Source organism: Mastigoproctus giganteus, chromosome 13 (assembly GCF_048544385.1).
Source record: "Mastigoproctus giganteus isolate SK-2022 chromosome 13, ASM4854438v1, whole genome shotgun sequence".
Lineage (NCBI taxonomy): Eukaryota > Metazoa > Arthropoda > Arachnida > Uropygi > Thelyphonidae > Mastigoproctus > Mastigoproctus giganteus.
The window spans coordinates 136,788,058-136,808,242 of NC_143587.1; the positions used below are offsets into that span (position 1 = coordinate 136,788,058).

Consider the following 20,185-nt stretch of genomic DNA (forward strand, 5'->3'; position numbering starts at 1 on the left):
CAGCATAAGCCTCAGGCTTCCTTGCACCATATGGCTAATAATAATAATAATAATAATCATTCAACTCAGTCTAAGACCAGCTTCCATCAAGTTTAACTTCAAATTTCGATGCATTTAGAAAAACGAAATTAAATTCACTTAATGGATAGTTTATTCCGAGTCAGCCGTTACACATAAATGTATTAGAGAAAAAATATTAGGCTCATCTTTCTGTTATATTTGTTTTTGTTGGGTACTAAAACATATTTTTAAAAAGAAGAGAAGAAACCTATTCAGTAATATTAATTTCTTAATAAGTTATAAATAAATACATTTTTTTAAATTCTTTTTTAGGTGTAAGCATATATGATAATGTTATATGTATAAAATTAACATATATGCAAATTATGGATGCATTAATATAGAAGTATTTTATTTTATTTTTTGAATTGAAGTGTGTTCACTGATTTATTTTGCTTTTCATTAGATTAGAATTTTAAGCAAGATGGAACATCCTGTTGTTGCATTCCACAAAGATGTATTATCAAAGAGTTACTTATCGTCATCTCCAGTGGATAATTTAATAACCCTGTTGGTAAGTTTCTGAAAACCTACATTTCTTGAAGTATAAAATTCATCTTAAAATCAATCCTTCACTTTATAACATCAACCCCAGGGCTCACATCTGGTGTGTATGGGCTTGGCATACCCAGGGTCCTTAGCTGGATATCATTCTTCTCTTTCTTAGTGATTCCCTTTTACTTCTGACTCTCTCTCTCTCTCTCTCTCTCACGGGGTAATTCTAGCCCGTCACCACCAAATACGAAGGATGCAGAAAGGTCAGGGAATGACCACCGCCTATCTCCAGAGTAATATGGCCTTAGTTGCTAATGCTGATAAATGCTCATAAAGACAAAAATACAAGAAACCTGGGGAAATATAGGCCAATCACCTGCCTCCCAACAATATACAAGATCCTGACCAGCCGAGTAACCAGGAAGATATCAGACCACTTGGAGAGCCAGAACATAATGGGCAAACAGCAGAAAGGATGCAAACGGCTGAGCAAAGGATGCAAGGAGCAATTAACCATAGATGCTGCGGTTATGGAGCAAGCCTACAAGAAGCACAGCAACATGTATGCAGCCTACATCGATTACCGCAAAGCCTTTGACTCCGTGTCTCATAGCTGGCTAATAGAGGCGCTGAACATCTACAAAGTAAATCTGATAGTAACAAACTTCCTAGGAGAAATGAATGCGAAATTGGAGTACCACCATTAAGGTCGAAAACATCATAACCAAGCCAATTCCCATCAGGAGAGGAATCTTTTAGGGAGATGCCCTGAGCCCATTGTGGTTCTGTCTAGCAATTAACCCGCTATCTACCATGCTCAACAGTAGTAAGTACGGATATAACCTCAATGAAGGAAGGAAGAACCTGTACACCCTCATCCACCTGATGTACATGGATGACATCAAGCTCTACGCGGGAACCGAGAAGTGCCTTCAGCAACTACTCCAGATCACCGAAGAATTTAGCAACGATATTAGGATGGAATTGGGTCTAGACAAATGCAAGACCCACAGATTGTGCCAGGGAAAATTATTCAACCAAAACTACCAGCTGCAAAGTGGTAAAGAGATTGAAGCTATGGCAGAGGGAGAGGCCTTCAAATACTTGGGGATGATACAGGCTCAGCAGTTACAGCACAAGGAAATTAAGGCCTACCTGACCGAAAAATATCATCAGAGACTCAGAAGCCTGCTGAAGGCAAAGCTGAATGGAAGGAACACAGTTAAAGCCATAAACACCTATGCAGTCCGTGCTAACATACTCCTTTGGGGTCATAGATTGGACTAACACCGAGCTGGAGGAAATCATGAGAAAGACAAGAGATTTTTTTTTTTTTTTTTTTTTTTTTTTTTTTTGATTTGGTAGTTATTGGCGCATCGGCTTCTGTGGCCATATTGCACCTCCCAAGGTTTTTGCAGTCCTTTGATCCAAGCCCGAGGCGGGAATCGAACCCGCGACCTTTGGGTTGCCGGGCAGGTACTTTACCCACTCGGCTAGCCCGGTCGGCCAGACAAGAGATGCCAACATCACCCGAAATCAGCCGTGGAGAGACTGACAATTTGCCGGGAAGAAGGAGGAAGGGGTCTGATAGACCTCATTGAGAAAAAGAAGACAGTGATAGTTAACCTGAAGGATTACTTCCAGAAGCACACAGCAACACTCTGCAGACCATAAGGAATATAGACAAGCGGTATACCCCACTCAACATAAGCGAGGATTCCACCCTCATCCAGGATGTACAAACGAAGCTAGAAAGATGGGCAGAGAAGATACTACATGGCAGACACTACAATAATCTTCATCAAGATCACATAGATAAAACTGCTTCCAATGCATGGCTCACGAGTGGAAAGCTCTCCCCGAGACTGAAGGATTCCTGCTCGCCATCCAAGACCAGGTAATCAACACCAAAAATTATAGAAAATACATAGCCAAGGAGCCCAGAGTGTCCGATGATACATGTCAGTGATGCCACCTGGCCTCAAAAAACGATCCAACACATCACCGCGGGATGCAAGGTGATCACCCAGACTGAGTACACTCACAGACACGACCAGGTAGCAAGGATAATACATCAGAAGCTAGTGAGGAAATACCAGTTAGTCAAAGAAAGTGTACTGTACTACAAGTACGAACCCCAGGCAGTACTAGAGATCCGAACCCACAAGCTGTACTGGGACCGCGGCATAATAATAGATAGATAGGACAATCCCACACAACAGACCAGACATAATCTTTGTGCTCAGGAAGGAAAAGGCTACCTATCTGATTGACATAGCGGTACCCAACACTGGCAACCTGCAGAAAACCCATGGGGAAAAAATCAGGAAGTATGCAAACCTAAGACAGGAGATCAAAGACATGTGGCATATGCAACAAGTAACAACCATCCCGATCATCGTGTCAACCACAGGTATGGTGCCAAAGACCCTACATGACTGCCTAGCAACAATAGATCTCTCAGCAAACACCTACAAGGAACTCCAGAAAGTCACAATCCTGAACACCTGTAGGATAGTCAGATAGTTCCTCAACCAACAGTAACACCAGACATAACAACAACTACCCTGTGTACTTGGTAGTAATACCCATCACGAGGTGGAACCCCCAGTCAGGGAGAAACAGTACGAGAGCAATAATAATAATAATAACTAAATATTTTCTCATCATGTGATTAACCTTCTGTTGCTAACATGGCATCTGATGCCCATCACTTTTTAAATTTGTAAATGAAATCAGATTCTTCCTTGTAACTTAGCCCACCAATATTCTCTTAACTGGTTACACAGTATTTTCTGTTTTTATTTTGATATACTGTTATTTGGTTATGTACTATTTGGTTTTTTTTTTTTTTAAGGAGTATTAGCAACTAAGGCCATATTGCTCCGGGATATGCAGTGGTCATTCCCTGACCTTTCCGCATCCTCCATATTTGGTAGTGACGGGCTCGTACCCCAGTCTAATCGAGAAGCGTGTGCTACGCACTGCTGCTCCTTCCCACTTGGTTACGGAGGCGCCTTTGAGATACTATTGAATTATGAAGCATTTAACAGATGCCAGCAAGCAAAAGTCTTTCTTTCTAGGCAATTCTTATCCTTGCATGAAGTCTGTGAGATGCCAGTGACAGATGCCTAATCTTGCCATAGAGTTTTGATTTCGTTGCTAAATGTTAACAGTTGACAAAAATAGACATTCACATTTCACCTGAGATGCAAAAGATGAGATTCAAAAAATCTACTTTGTGTGAGTATTGGGAAATGTCACTTAAATATGTTTTACAGGATTATCCACCCAGTGTTGCTTCAGAAATAGAGTCTCCTGCTACCCCAACAACCCATTTTTTTCAATGCTGAACTGCAAAAATGGGGTAGCAGAAGCTACCTACATTTTAGCAGATGAGCATTGGCTTCTGAAATAGCTGAACTTCAAGCACCAGTTTCTGCTTCAGTCAGAACTATGGAGTTTCATACAAATTGTGTTGTGAAGTCTGTTATACCAGACTTCACATCTTGTACATTAAACTATTTATGTAACCTGAGGCTTTAGCACTAAATTATACCATAATCTGAAGTTCTCTCGTAATCTGTTCATTATATGGAAATTTTCTTTGTTCAACAGAAACTATTTTAAATGTAATTACCAAGGGAAATTAAAAAAAATTTGCTATAAAGAAGTTGGTTAAACAGAGGTCTGACTGTAATTAAATCAGAAATGAAGCAATTTAAATATGTAACTGATCAATTGCACAATTAAAATGTTGGAGATGGACCCCGCTTGGCTAACTGTAGTTTTGGCTTTGGATACTCAATAATTGCATTCAGGATTTTATTTGTAAAATAAATGATCGTCTCAACAATGGGCTCGCAAATTTTCAAAAAAAAAAATAACAATGGGCTCTTGCGAGCCCACTATAGCTCACCACTGCATACAGTACTCGAGGTGTGGCCTGACCATTGCCTTATACAAGGAGATAATCACCTCTTATCCCTGCTAGAAAAATTCCTGTATATCATTACAAGACACCATGAGCTATTCTTGCAGACTGTCTGCACTGCTCAGAAAACTTCATATCTGACTGCACAATTACTCCCAGGTCCTTTTCATTTTCTACCACCCTGAGTGTAGTACCACGCAGTTGATACATTACTCTGGGGTTACTGCTACCCATATGCAGTATTTTACATTTGTCAATGTTACTTCAGTTGCCACCTCAGCCCATCTGCTCAACTTTTATAGATCCTGTTGCTGTAGCGTACTGTCAATGTCATTAACCACTCAGCCAACCTTCATATCATCTGCAAACTTAGACATTAAGCCTGATGTACCTTCATCAATATCATTAATAAATACAGAAAACAATAATGGACCCAACACTGATCACTGGGGGATTCTACTAATAACATTAGTCCACGTAGAGCAGTGTCCGTTGATTACCCCTCTCTGTCTTCTCCCACTCAACCATCCCATTATCCATAGCAGCAACTTGCTCTTAGTGCCACACTGCTCCAATTTGTACATCAGTCTTCCATGTGCAACAGTATCAAAAGCCTTCTAAGATCCAAGTATATGATATCAAAATAATTTCTTGCATCCAGTTCCTTTGTGACCACATCAAACTAATCAAATTGATTAGACAAGACTTCCCCTTAACAAACCCATGCTGTGCCTGAACTGTAACTGAAGTTTTGTCTTGATGATCCTGCAGTGCTTCTTTAACCAGTGCCTCCATTAATTTCTTCAGAACAGAAGTTAAACTAATAGGTCTGAATTGGGGTCACCTCTCCACTCCGTGGGTACCTCCCCTGAGTACAAAGAAGCTCTCATAATTATAGCTAAGGGTTTGCTTACTTCCTTAGCTGCCTCCTTTAATATAACTGGATAAATCCCATCCACCCCAGGTGCCTTTTGTATGTTTATTTTCAACAATTTCTGCTCCACTTTGCTCTCAGATATTACAAAATCATTTAGTTCACTGCCCTGCCAGAGTTTAGTACACCTCTGGCATTCCCCATATGCTGCTGATTCTGCTTCATTGAAAAAAAAATTAGATTTTCTCTTTCAGTGCTCTTGGTGTAACATTTCTTAAACAGCTCCTGACTCTGAACAAATCACAAGGCTCCCTACCATGGAATATTGATATTGCATTTGGAATGTGTGCCCTCAAAACCTCTCTTGAATTTTAGATGCTATCTAAAAGACAGCAATAGGATTAATTAATGATTAATTAATTCTCCACAATTTTTTTCATACTTTGTCACACACACATTCAATTTCTGCTGCATTCCTTTTCTACATTTTAGTGTAGAAAATTCTATTGTGTAAACCAGTGTTTCTCAAACTTTTTAAATTAATTCTCTAGTCAGACTTTTTTTTTTTACTACTTGCGGCTTGTATGATTAATACAATTCTTAGCATATTGCACCTCACTTAAAAATGTCTTTGTACATTTCCCCAATATGTAGGTTGTTCAGTTAGATTTATGTTAAATGGAAAAGTAACAAAGACTATGAGGCATCAGTATATTATCTGTAATTGCATGTGTTCTTCACCAGTTTACCAGGTAAAAATTCTGAGTTTCTGGGTGAAAAAATGTATGCAACCTTTGCCTGAAGCCGACTAAGTCAGTCATGTTTGAAAAAAAAAAAAAAAAAAAACCACCTGTGTAATTTCCTTGTGTCATTGACAGGATTCAACCAGCGTCTTTTCCACTTAGTGTGGAAGAACAGTGATTATAACCACTGTGCTCTGTAATTTTTTTCTTTATAATATCTCCCAGATGTGATCTAGTGGATTAATTTTATTTGATAGGATTGCTAGTATGCTTTCCAAATCAATGTGAATCTGACTAGATAAGTTAATATTGGAGTGATCATGTTGATCTATGTATTGAGAACTTACCCCTGATAAACCTGAGCTTATCAAATGAGGTAAAACCTCACTCATCAATTCTTGTTTCTTCCTTATGTGACCTGCAAAAAATGAATCTCCATTTTAATTTTAATCACCTGTAATGTGACTCAGCATTGCTTCCAAAGCAGTGCACCGTTTAGAAGCAATATACATTTTCAACATTTTTCAACAATAGATTTTCTTCTGCCATGGAAATAAAAGGGAAATTACTTATCAATTCCAAACCCACAATTACAGATCACTCGGTTAACACTATTGAAATCAAGAGCGGAGTTGCTCCTCTCATTAGCATTAGCATTAGTAGAGGCATTTGATGCAAGAAAGCAAGCTTATGCAGCATCAGCCAAAAAAAAAAAAAAAAAAAAACCCACTTCCACTTCACCCCTCTGTTCGTTCAAAATACCTGTCCAGCTGAGCCTTAAACTTATTTAGGCTATCAACCTCCACCACAAGGGATGGAAGTCTGTTCCACCAACCAACCACCCGCTGGCTAAAGGCAAATTTCCGCACGTCTATCCTACATCTGTCTTTCCTCAATTTGAATTTATGCCCTCTCAGGTGATTTTTCTGAGCTAGAGGAAGAATCCCATCAGCATTGAGCATGCTTAAACCATTCAAGGCTTTATACACCTCTATCAGATCACCTCACTGGTGCATAGTCTCCAGACACTGTAATTTGCAAAACTTAAGCCTTTCTTCTTAAGAGCACCCCTTTGTTCCATTCACTAATCTTGTTGCCCTTCTCTGTACTCGTTCCAGCAGCTCTACATCCTTCTTGAAATGAGGCCTCCAGACCTGTATACAGTACTCTAGGTGTGGCCTGACCATCGCCTGATACAATGGAATAATCACCTCCTTATCCCTGCTGGAAAAATTCTTGTATATCATTGACAATACTCCATGAGCTACTCTTGCAGCAAGTCTGCACTGCTCAGAGAACTTCATATCTGCCTGCACAATCACCCCCAAGTCCCTTTCATTCTCTACCACTGTCAGTGTAGTACCACAGAGTTGATACGTTGCTCTGGGGTTGCTGTTTCCCATGTGTAGTACTTTACATTTGTCAATGTTAAACTTCATTTGCCACCTCTCAGCCCATCTGCTCAACCTTTCCAGATCCTGTTGCAGCAGCATAGTGTCAGTAGTATCCTTGACAACCCTGCCAACCTTTGTATCGTCTGCAAACTTGGACATTAAGCCCGATATACCATCATCAATATCATTTATAAATACAAAAAACAATAATGGACCCAACACTGAGCCCTGAGGGACTCCACTAATAACATCAGTCCACGATGAGCATTGTCCATTGATTACCACTCTCTGTCTTCTCCCCCTCAACCACCCCTTTATCCATAGCAGCAATTTGCCTCCAATGTCACACTGCTCCAATTTGTGTAGCAGTCTTCCATGTGCAACAGTATCAAAAGCCTTTCTAAGATCCAAGTATATAATATCAAAGTTATTCCCTGCATCCAGTTCTTTTGTGACTGCATCATAGTATCCAATCAAGTTGGTCAGGCAAGACCTCCCCTTAACAAAACCATGCTGTGTCTGAGCTATAACTGAAGTCTTGTCTAAATGATCCTGCAGTGCTTCTTTAACCAGTGCCTCCATTAATTTTCCTGGAACAGAAGTTAAGCTCACAGGTCTATAATTACTTGTGTCAGCCTTTGATCATCCTTTGTGAATTGGGGTCACATTTGCACATTTCCAGTCTATGGGTACCTCCCCTGAGTCCAAGGAAGCTCTCATAATTATGGCTAAGGGTTTGCTTACTTCCTTTGCTGCCTCCTTTAATATAACTGGATAGATCCCATCCACCCCGGGTGCCTTTCTTGTGTTTATCTTCAACAGTTTCTCCTCCACTTTACTCCCAGTTATTTCAAGATTCTGTAGCTTACTGCTAGAGTTGAATACACCTCTGGCATTCCCCTCGCTGAATAACTCCTCATGTGTGAATGTCGATGCAAAATATTCATTTAGTTTGTTAGCTACCTGAGCAGGATCATCAACACTTGACCCATCAATATCAAGTGGACCAATCTGATTCATCCCCTTCCTTCTAGAGTTTACATAAGTAAAGAACCCTTTGCTGTTTTTCTTTGCATCCCTTGCCAAGGATTTCTCGTAATCTGCCTTCGCCTGCCTAACCTCCTTTGTAACTTGGTTGCCTATCAACTTGTATCTATCATAGGCTTCTGTGTCATGTGTTAATTTGTATGTATCCCATGCATTTTTCTTCTCTGCCATATGCCTCATTAGTTCATCTGACATCCATTTTGGCCTAAACCTTGAACAATATTTCTTAGTTGGTATGTAAAGCCTAGTAGCTTCCAAGATAAGTTCTTTGAATGCTTCCCATTTTGAATTTGCTGTTGGTAACATCATCAGTTGGTCCCACTGTATAGAATTTAAATACTGTCTCAGTCCATCGTAGTCGCCTTTACGGAAGCAATAACCCTTCCCTTTACCCCTAATGGTAGTTACCTCTTTGAGTAAATCCCACTTCAGCACACTGTGATCACTGCCACCTAGTGGTTCATTTATCTGCAGATTCTTAATGCATGAAGAATCACTGCTGATAATCAAATCAAGAGTATTACTCCCTCTAGTTGCCTCCCGAACATGCTGATGTAGAAAACAATCATCCAATAAATCCACAAAAGTCCTGCTAGTGTGTGAGTAACCAGCCCCCAAATTCCAGTCAATATCTGGGAAATTAAAATCTCCCATTATAAGACACTCTGATTTACTGGCCCACTCTATTTCCCTGTACAGTTCCTTATTATACTCATCAGAGTCATTAGGCCTATAGCACACTCCTACTCTCAATTTTGATCTCCCAATGTTTATGTCACACCAAACTGACTCCACACTGCACTGTCCAGCGATGTCGACTGGCTTCACTTCCTTGGTTTTTATGTGTTTCTTAACTAATAGCATAACCCCTCCTCCCTTCCTATCCTGTCTATCCTTTCTGTAGACGTTGTACTCCCCAAATTGCAGTTCTGCATCCCTTATATCTGTGTGACACCAAGTCTCTGATATCCCAATAATATCTGCCTTTGATGTTTTGAGCAATACCTCAAATTCATCAAATTTATTTACTAAACTCCTAGCATTGGTGTACACGCAAGTATACCTGCACCTGTTTCTATTCTTAGCTACCCTAACACAACCCATGTGTTTACTTGTACCGCAATGGCTCCCAGCAGTCTCTGAAATACCATGCATCATGGCAGAATGAAAATAAAGGAATCAGGTTTGTTGACACTATAATAAAAAGTATTGATAACATTAACACAGATAAATTAATTAAAATACCCACAACACCGTTTATAAAAAATACAGTTCATAATATGTTTTTTTTTTGTTAGTTGTTGGCGCATCGACTTCTGTGGCCATAATGCACCTCCCAAAGTTTTTTCATTTTCTACTCTGAATCAAACAAGCCTGGGGTGGGATTCGAACCACGACCTTTGGGTTGCTGCTAGGCAGGCACTTTACCCACCCGACTATCCTGGTCGGCTATGTTTTTTGTAAATTGGGCAGTAGCAAAACTACAAATTCTGTCCCCCCCCCCCCTTTCCTCTTGAGATTCACAAATTTACTTCCCTATGCTCTCTACCATCCAATCCAAATCTGGAAAACTTTTTGTTTGTCAGCATCTAAGTTAAAGTAATTGCACAGGTTTCTGAATGTTTATTGTTTTGGTTATCGGAAACTTTTTTTTTTCTGTATTTGACTCTAAATTATCTGTCTTTAGTGATATCACAGACTTTGTGTCTTGAATGTAATTATATATGCAAAATTTTAACATTTCTTTCTCAAACACTTATTTACTACTTATTAAGAAACAATTAATATCTTAGGATAATCTACAGCTCACTGAAGAATATCAAGAAATTATCCTGTCAGCTACAATCCGCCATCCATTGGCATTGGTATATCCTCCATCCAAGTCATATACGCAATCTTTTTTAAAGAAGCTAATTAAAAAGATAAGTATTCATTTATGTACCTAGGAATTTAAAAACCCCTGTATCAGAACTTTGTTTTGATTAAGGTTTTAGATTTCCAGTGATTTATCACCCCTAGGTTATCAGACAATCATCTGGCCTGCTGAGTTCAACTTGGATATAAATATTATTAATACATGTGCTTAGGTTATCACATATTACTTGTTTTGTGAATACAGGAACTTCCCAACTTACGTAAGGGTTCTGTTCTGTGGAACTCTATGTAAGTCGGATTCCGACACGTAACTCTACGTGTCGGAATTTCCCCTATGCTTGTGCAGCACTCGCAACTGTGCTCGCTGAATTGATTGAATCAAAAAATAAATGTTCGATGAACGTGTGAATAGAATTATTTATTTTATTTATTAAATTTTTTTATATCATGCGCAGGAAAAATTACAAAAGCGGACAATTTAAAAAATTATAAAATTACAATAAAAGAGAGGAGATAGGCATAACGTCAGGAAGTTTTATTTCTCGAGCATCGTTGCCAGAATCGACGTCTTCAGCTGATAAGTACAGCGCTGCGGAGGTTGAGGGTTGTGGAGATTTAGAAGGGGTCTGCCGCTCAACCTTATGAAAGAACATATTAATGGATGACTGGACGGTGGCTTTTTTCTTTTCATTGTAGATTTCTTTGTAGCAAGCAAGCATATCATTCACCCATCTGTTAACTTTTAAGAATCGTTTGCTGTCAGGATCCATCTTCTGAAACCTCGCCATCATTGCCAATGCAATTTCACGAAATGCCATCGCCATCTCTCTGGTGATGAAGCATCTCGACTCCTCATTTGGTTCATCTTGAGCTTCGTTAGCATTTTCTTCTTTCACCATTGCTGCCTGCAAGGTAATAAGTTCTTCGTTAGATAATTCCTTCTCTTCCTCTATTAACTCCTCCACGTCTTTGGTGTCAACCTCCAACTGAAGTAGCTCTGCAACCTTTACAATCTTATCTGTAACTTCTTCATATGATTCGTCTTTTTCAAATCCTTCGAAGCCTTTTACGTGCCATGGGCATATTTTCGTCCATGCACCATTTAAACAACTTTTAGTAATTTCCAGCCAGGCCTTATTAATGTTTAAGATGTCTTGGTAAATATTGTAAGATTTCCAAAAGTCTCTTAACGTAAAATTCTTCTTATCATCTACTGCAGACAATATCTGAGCAAATGTTGTGCGTAAACAGTGTGCTTTTAAATTCAAAATAACCCCGATCCATAGGTTAGATGAATGAAGTCATGTTTGGCAGTAGAAATATGACTCTCACGTTTGAATTGAAATCATCTAGATGCATAGGATGTCCAGGAGCATTATCTAATAGAAGCAAAATCTTGAAAGGAATGTCGTTGTCTTTACAATATTTTTCAACCTCAGGAATGAAGCAGCATTTAAACTGATCCTCAAAGAGATATTGTTATCCATGCTCTCTGGTTTGATCGGAAATGCACAGGTAGGGTGACTTTATTGATGCCCTTAAATGCATGAGGATTTACAGAATGGTACACAAGCAGTGGTTTTAATCTGTAATCTTCCGCTGCATTAGCCCCAAGCAAGAGCGTGGCCCTATCTTTTGACGCCTTGAAACCTGGCATTATATTTTCCTCTTTGGCAGTGTATGTTCGATCCGGCATTTTTTTTCCAATACAGAGTAGTCTCGTCAATGTTAAAAATTTGCTACATTGAATAGCCACCTTCATCGATAATTTTTTTCCAACACATCACAAAATTTCTCTGCAGCTGCAGAATCGACACTGGCGACTTCACCACCTACTTTAACATTGTGGAAACCAGCACGATGCTTGAACCTATTAAACTACCCTTTCTTGCCATGAACTTGGCTTGGGGCTTGCCATACTTATCCTTAATATCTTTATAAATACTTGTTGCTTTTGCTTGAATGGTCATTAGACTCAGGAGCACTCACTTCTGAATCTGATTTTCCATCCATATTATTAACAGCTGTTCATCTTTAATATAGCACCTGAATGCTGTTTTGTGATCACTGTTGATCTTAAGTTCATTGATTCTTTGACATGTTCTTTTATACGTGCACTGTCCTTTAAAATAGTATTCACTGTTGAAGCAGCGAGACCTAATTCCCTTGCAATAGATGACAAACTTTGTTCTGCTTCGTACTACTTAATAATTTTCATCTTCATTTCTAAATCAATTTTGTTTCGTTTTCTGGCACTATCACCACTTGCACTTTTTGTCGGTTGCTTTCCCTTCATCATTGTAATATGTGAATAGGAATGAAGAGAAGTTTCTGAAAATTTGTTTTTTATATAATTGAAGATTTCAGTGAAGGGGAACACATTTCACCATAACAGCATTAAAACCCATGCAATTTCAGTTATCGGTATTATCACAAATGCAATAAGATCAAGTTTACTACCCATTTATAATTAGATGCACTAACAGAAAAACCCAATAAACCAGAAAGTGCAAATTGTTTTTGTTGTTTTATGGTAGGGACCTCCAGAAATGTGCTTTAGAAAAATATCACAAAGGCATTCAAAATTGATTCTTATAACGGGAACATATGATAATGATGAAAGGGCAGTGCAATTTCCATTATAAATATGACCTTTTAGAGAGATAAATAGCTTAGTAATATAGTGAAATTTTTAACGTCCAAGCACTTGGTACGAATTACAAAAAAAAAAAAAAAAAAAAAAGTGTTATTGGGTTCACATTATGATATTTTCACAATACCTCCATTTATTCCTATGTGGTGCAAAATGCGTTTTTGCAGTTTTTTTAAGTTTGCACTGGCAGGCAAAAACTTGCATAAAGTTGAATTACCATAAGTCAGGGAGTTCCTGTATTTCCCCCTTATGCCCTACCTAGATTTATAAATAAATAAATATAAATGAGAGCATGTTTGGGAATTTCTCTAAGGAAAAGTAAAGTTAACAAAAATTTTTAATGCATGTTCTCTTTGCACCTAAGGAGATTTTAGGCCCAATTTCAATTTTAGAACAGCAGTTTGGAACCTTTTTTTTTTTTTTTTTTTAACAAAATATCATATTGATAAGTTAACTATTTATTTTATTTATTTTATTTTTTTTGGTTTTTAGGAGCATTAGCAACTAAGGCCATATTGCTCCGGGGATATGCGGTGGTCATTTCCTGACCTTTCCGCATCCTCCGTATTTGATGGTGACTGGCTCGAACCCCAGTCTAATCAAGAAGCGTGTGCTACGCACTGCTGCTCCTTCCCACCTGGCTACGGAGGCGCCGATAAGTTAACCTGCACCTGCTACACACCTGACCCCCCCCCCTTTTTTTTTCTTCTTTCCAAGAAGTATTGCTATACAAATCCCACCTTTTGGTTATCCATCATGTTGCCAAAATTTTGGGAAACATTTCTTGAATACAGTATAGGACTTTATAACCATAGATGCACTTTCTTTGATAATGTTATCACTGCTAAACTTTAAACACTAAAATTTTTTTTTTTTTTTTTTTTTTTAAATATTCACATGTTTAGAAGTGCTGAATGCAGGCGACTTTTATTTCATTTAGTTTTTTGAAGATAGTTCTTAAGTGTTCTTCAGTGCAGTGTACCTCTAGACTGCCAAGATATTTTCAGTTGAAACTTAGAGCAAACCTACCTTACAAACCTACATCTGTCAAGATGTAGGTTTGTAAGGTAGATTTTGGAACATACAATTCTTTGTTGTATGTTCAAGAGTAAAATGTGGAAAGAATTAATATATTTGTTCCTAATGAAAAAAAAAAAAGTTAAAAACGAAAAACCTTGTATTGAAAAAAATATTTTTTTTCTAATGACTAATTCACTTTTTTTAAGTTTTAAAAATTTAAAAACATTAATTTTTTATATACATTTTGTATTTGTTCCAATAGGACAAAAGTTATATATCAGATAGTTTTGGCATAAAATTAAGAATAGAAAATAAAAGAGTGAGATTTGGATTCCACAGGAATGTGCAACATAACCATATTGGGCTAGGCTAAGTAGTTCTGCTAGCCCACATAATTAGTTGAAGAGCTGAAATAATCGATTCACTGATTGCATCACTGATTGAAGTAATGATTGAGCAATATAGCAGAAGTACAGTAAATTAAAATTTTCAGTTTAAACACTATATCTGCTATATATCTGCTATTCAAAAAGCCACTTGCAAATGGCTGGTCTTTGAAGCAGATACTAGTGTTACTTAATTTTTTGTTATTAATTTACTAAATATTTATATATTATCTAGTTAATACATTATTTTATTAGTTTATTCTGTTATTCATAGATAATCTATGAAATGGGCACTGCATTTTTAAGTAACATTTAGGAGGAAATAAGTAAAATGCATAACAAAAAGGTGGATATTGTTCTGGGATGTGCAGTAAAGTTAAAACTGTTACTTTTTCATAATTATTAATTAATTAATTAAAGTTAATTAATTATTTACCCTTCACTTCTGTTAATCGCAAAAAATGGAAAATCCAAAATTAATTAAAAAATATGACATGTCTGAAATGTAATGCAGTATGTATGTTTATTTATTTGATTTCACCACACCTAGACTCACTTAAATCCCAGACACTTAATTGCTTATCAACTTAAACATTTAGTCTAGTGACTTGGTTTAATCAGCACTAAATTTTAAGAACTGTGGTGGGTGGGTGGGTGGGTGGGTGGGTATAGTGTAAGCCTGCGATAACAAGACCTGAGAAAATCTGAAAAAAATACCACTAACAGATTCATATAGCCAAATATAGCCAAATTACAGATTAAAAAGTGAGTAAATTCTGAAGAAAAGAAAAGAAATTTTGAAGAAAATAATAAATTATTATAGAAGGGCAGGTCAAAAAGTAATGCTACTTAGTTCATAGCTTATATGCTAGTTGTTGCAGCAAATTCTAATAGTTTCCTGTTAGTATATATACAATGGTGTTTCTGTGCATTGATTCTTATAACGGGAACATATGATAATGATGAAAGGGTAGTGCAATTTCCATTATAAATATGACCTTTTAGAGAGATAAATAGCCTAGTAATATAGCGAAATTTTTAACTTCTGAGGTATAAAATTAAGAATAGAAAATAAAAGAATTTGGCATTACATGCACAGTTATGCTGTTTTAAATTAATGCATTTTTCAACACACGGTTCAAACAACATGTAGTTTATTGAGTATACATATTGAGTATACAACATATAGTTATTGAGTTCCTGATTGTCAAAATGTTGGACCTGTTGAAATTCATCAACAGTTATTAGCTATGTATAAGCATGAAACTGCTGATGTTTATTCTGTTCATTGGTGGGTTTTAAGAGTCAAAGGAAGTTGGTAAGGCTATTGTCAGTGATCAGAGTCATGATGGAAGACCTGTAATGTTGACTGACAAAGCACACAGACAAAAAAACAGATGAAAGTTTTCATGGTGATTGTCATAGCAGACATTCAAATGTTTCTGCAACTTTAGTTTTAAAGAACATACGCAACATGTTCCATCAGAACAAGAGTACAGAAAGATGTGCACCAGATGGTATCCCCTGACCCTTGTAGAAGCAATAAGAGGAAGTTTGTCAACTTTTGTCCCATTTTGTGTGTGAAAAGGATGCATTTTTAAATGTTACTGTTGCTTCAAATGAATACTGGTTTCATCACTATGATATAGAAAAGAAGACAGTCCATTTCGCTATAAAGCATCACCATGCTTAGAAAGTGGTAATGACTGTTTTTGTAGGATTCTGGGTACTGTCCACGGTGATTTTTTGGAAAAGGAAGTGTAGTCAGTTCAGTTTAGTATGTTTAAACATTGGTTGAAGCAGTTGTGAATCTCCTTGCTGGAATTTTAAGTTGTTTTGCATTCATCCTATATGTCAGATTTGATCCCAAGTGACTGCTTTTTGTTTCAAAAACTTAAAGAGCATCTCCAAGGCTGCAGATATGACTCCAGTGAAGATTTTAAAGCAAACAAAGATAATGGCCTCACATCTGAAAGAATTTACCTTGAATGGCATGAAAAACTTCAGTAATAATGTTATAGTTGCAACAAAATTTATTCAGCACACATTACCATTGTTTCTTTTTCTTACCCGGAACACTGACATGGAGAATGGCTTACAAAGGAAGTAAGCAAACCTTTAGCCATAATTATGAGAGCTTCCTTGGACTCAGGGGAAGTACCCAAAGGAGGTTAGGCAGGCGAAGGCAGATTACGAGAAATCTTTGGCAAGGGATGCAAAGAAAAACAGCAAAGAGTTCTTTACTTATGTAAACTCTAGAAGGTCAGATTGGTCCACTTGATATCGATGGGTCAACTATTGATGATCCTGCTCAGGTAGCTAACAAACTAAATGAATATTTTGCATCGACATTCACACATGAGGAGTTATTCAGCGAGGGGAATGCCAGAGGTGTATTCAACTCTGGCAGTAAGCTAGAGAATCTTGTAATAACTGAGAGTAAAGTGGAGGAGAAATTGTTGAAGATAAATACAAGAAAGGCACCTGGGGTGGATGGGATCTATCCAATTATATTAAAGGAGGCAGCAAAGGAAGTAAGCAAACCCTTAGCCATAATTATGAGAGCTTCCTTGGATTCAGGGGAGGTACCCATGGACTGGAGATGTGCAAATGTGACCCCAATTCACAAAGGAGGATCAAAGGCTGACACAAGTAATTATAGACCTGTGAGTTTAACTTCTGTTCCCGGAAAATTAATGGAGGCACTGGTTAAAGAAGCACTGCAGGATCATCTAGACAAGACTTCAGTTATAGCTCAGAAACAGCATGGTTTTGTTAAGGGGAAATCTTGCCTGACCAATTTGATTGGATACTATGATGCAGTCACAAAAGAACTGGATGCAGGGAATAACTTTGATATTATATACTTGGATCTTAGAAAGGCTTTTGATACTGTTGCACATGGAAGACTGCTGCACAAATTGGAGCAGTGTGGCATTGGAGGCAAATTGCTGCTATGGATAAAGGGGTGGTTGAGGGGGAGAAGACAGAGAGTGGTAATCAATGGACACTGCTCATCGTGGACTAATGTTATTAGTGGAGTCCCTCGGGGTTCAGTGTTAGGTCCATTATTGTTTTCTGTATTTATAAATGATATTGATGATGGTATATCAAGCTTAATGTCCAAGTTTGCAGACGATACGAAGGTTGGCAGGGTTGTCAAGGACACTACTGACACTATGCTACTGCAACAGGATCTGGAAAGGTTGAGCAGATGGGCTGAGAGGTGGCAAATGAAGTTTAACATTGACAAATGTAAAGTACTACATATGGGAAACAGCAACCCCAGAGCAACGTATCAACTCTGTGGTACTACACTGACAGTGGTAGAGAATGAAAGGGACCTGGGGGGTGGTTGTGCAGGCAGATATGAAGTTTTCTGAGCAGTGCAGACGGGCTGCAAGGGTAGCTCATGGTGTATTGTCAATGATATATAGGAATTTTTCTAGCAGGGATAAGGAGGTGATTATTCCCTTGTATAAGGCAATGGTCTGGCCACACCTAGAGTACTGTATACAGGTCTGGACGCCTCATTTCAAGAAGGATGTAGAGATGCTGGAACGAGTACAGAGAAGGGCAACAAGATTGGTGAATGGAACAAAGGGGTGCTCTTACCAAGAAAGGCTTAAGTTTTGCAAATTACAGTGTCTGGAGACTAGGCACTAGGGTGATCTGATAGAGGTGTATAAAGCCTTGAATGGTTTGAGCATGCTCAATGCTGATGGGATCTTGCAGATGTAGGATAGATGTGAGGAAATTTGCATTTAGCCAGCGGGTGGTTGGTTGGTGGAACAGACTTCCATCCCTTGTCGTGGAAGTTGATAGCCTAAATAAGTTTAAGGCTCAGCTGGACAGGTATTTCGAATGAACAGAGGGGTGAAGTGGAAGTGGTTTTTGTTTCAAAAAGTTAAAAACTCAAAAACTTATTTTTTATTTATTTATTTAACTATTTATTTTATTTTATTTATTTTTTTTTTTGGCTGATGCTGCATAAGCTTGCTTTCTTGCATCAAATGCTTCTACTAATGCTAATCTCAAAATTTATCCTATTCCTATTCCCACTTCTATCAAAACCAGATGATTCAATTGCCACTTTAGCGAAAGAAATTAAAAATTAAGTTTAAATTATAAATATAAATTAAAAATTCAAATCAACAACAGAAATTTCTAGAAACATACAACTTATTAGTCTAATCGAAGTAAAGAGATTTAAAAACATATTAAAAAGCAAGTAGCTTTAAAAGAGAGCAAGAGACTTGAGATAGTCAAAGTTGCAAGCAACCACTTGCAGAAAAAGTGAAATATAGATATAAAACTAAACAACAGTGGCACCTCGAAATAAATTCTAAACCAGAATCTATAAATTTCTATGAATAAAAACATGTAAAAGAATAAAAAAAATAACATACATTGTAGAGACATGAGGAAAAGGTGGCAACACAACTGTACATGGACAAAACAAAACCAACACAACTGTACGTAGACAAAACAAAAACATTCCATGGTGGACACCATGGAATTGTGTATGCCTGTGTATTGCTTAACATTGGTAGTTTTTGATACAGTCAGAGTCCAAATTATGAGATGTGGGCCCACACCATGACTCCACCCCTTCTGCATTATGGACATACTATGGCAGATGGTGTCCATCTGATCTAAAACGGTAATGTGAGTAGGACCTATTTTCGTTGTTCCACAGTCCAAGAACAGTGGATTAAACCCCACTGAAAATGATGTTTGTCATTCATTAGTGTGATGTAGGGCTTTTGAGCGGCAGCTCTGTTGTGAAAACCTAGGCCATGCAATTCTTGGACATCTGGAGTTCTAACAAAGTTTTCCAGAGATGTTGCTTGGTTTTGCCATCTGTTAGGTTTTTTTTTTTTTGCATACTGACCATTAGTATGCTACCTGTATCACCCTTATTCTGTCTTTTCACTACATCAGGTAGGGTTGACTGCAAGGTTCAGATGTATAGCTGTCATACACAATGACAAATTGAATGCTAGCACTGACATCTGACAGTTGTTTCTTTGAAATGCCATAATTACACCAACTCATTCTTCTTGTTTATATTACTTCTGCTATTGCCTGTACACTTAAACCTGTTCATTCTCTGCATACATCTTGTTTATGCTGTTCACTACATTTGGGAGAGTGTGTGAATGCTTTTGATAGGAATGATAGGGAGATAATTTTACATTTCTACTACTACTACCACCCAAGAATAAGTTGGTTGCTTTTGCATTGCAGGTTGAAGATAGTGGTCATTTGGTATTGGAGGATTTGTACTTTCTGTATGCCAACCTTTTGAGTGCTTCAGGGGATCAACCATCCATATGTTATTGCAGTTATATTCTGGTAATTTTCTTTGTATTCATTTTAATTACCTTGAAGACCTTGAAGTTTTGATGAAATAAAAGGAATGCTTCCCTGTGTGTGTAATTTAAATTTATTAAATGTTGAAAACTAAATGATCACAAAAATACTTATATAACTATGTGTTACCATATCTCACATTCTTCAAGGGTGATAACACTAAAATGGAGGCTGAAAGACTATTAAGCATCTGGATGAGCACTTGATCACTCTTTAGGCTATGCTGTTTTGCATGCCTGTAAAAAAAAATCAACTGAATATCACTAGTTCATCAGTAAAGTTCTAATTTAAAAATAACTGATTTTATGAAATACCATTTGTAAAAACA

At 37.6% G+C, this 20,185-nt stretch overlaps 1 protein-coding gene across 1 annotated transcript in view; it reads left to right on the plus strand.

The window, feature by feature from the left end:
• LOC150076467 (protein-lysine N-methyltransferase EEF2KMT) overlaps positions 1 to 20,185 on the plus strand; it is a 196,603-nt gene that overhangs the window by 35,710 nt on the left and 140,708 nt on the right. The window contains exons 2-3 of the mRNA XM_090387367.1: positions 467 to 574; positions 19,732 to 19,839. Coding sequence (XP_090243493.1) covers positions 485 to 574; positions 19,732 to 19,839 — 198 coding nt within the window. The 5' untranslated portion in view covers positions 467 to 484. The remainder of the gene's footprint in view (positions 1 to 466; positions 575 to 19,731; positions 19,840 to 20,185) is intronic.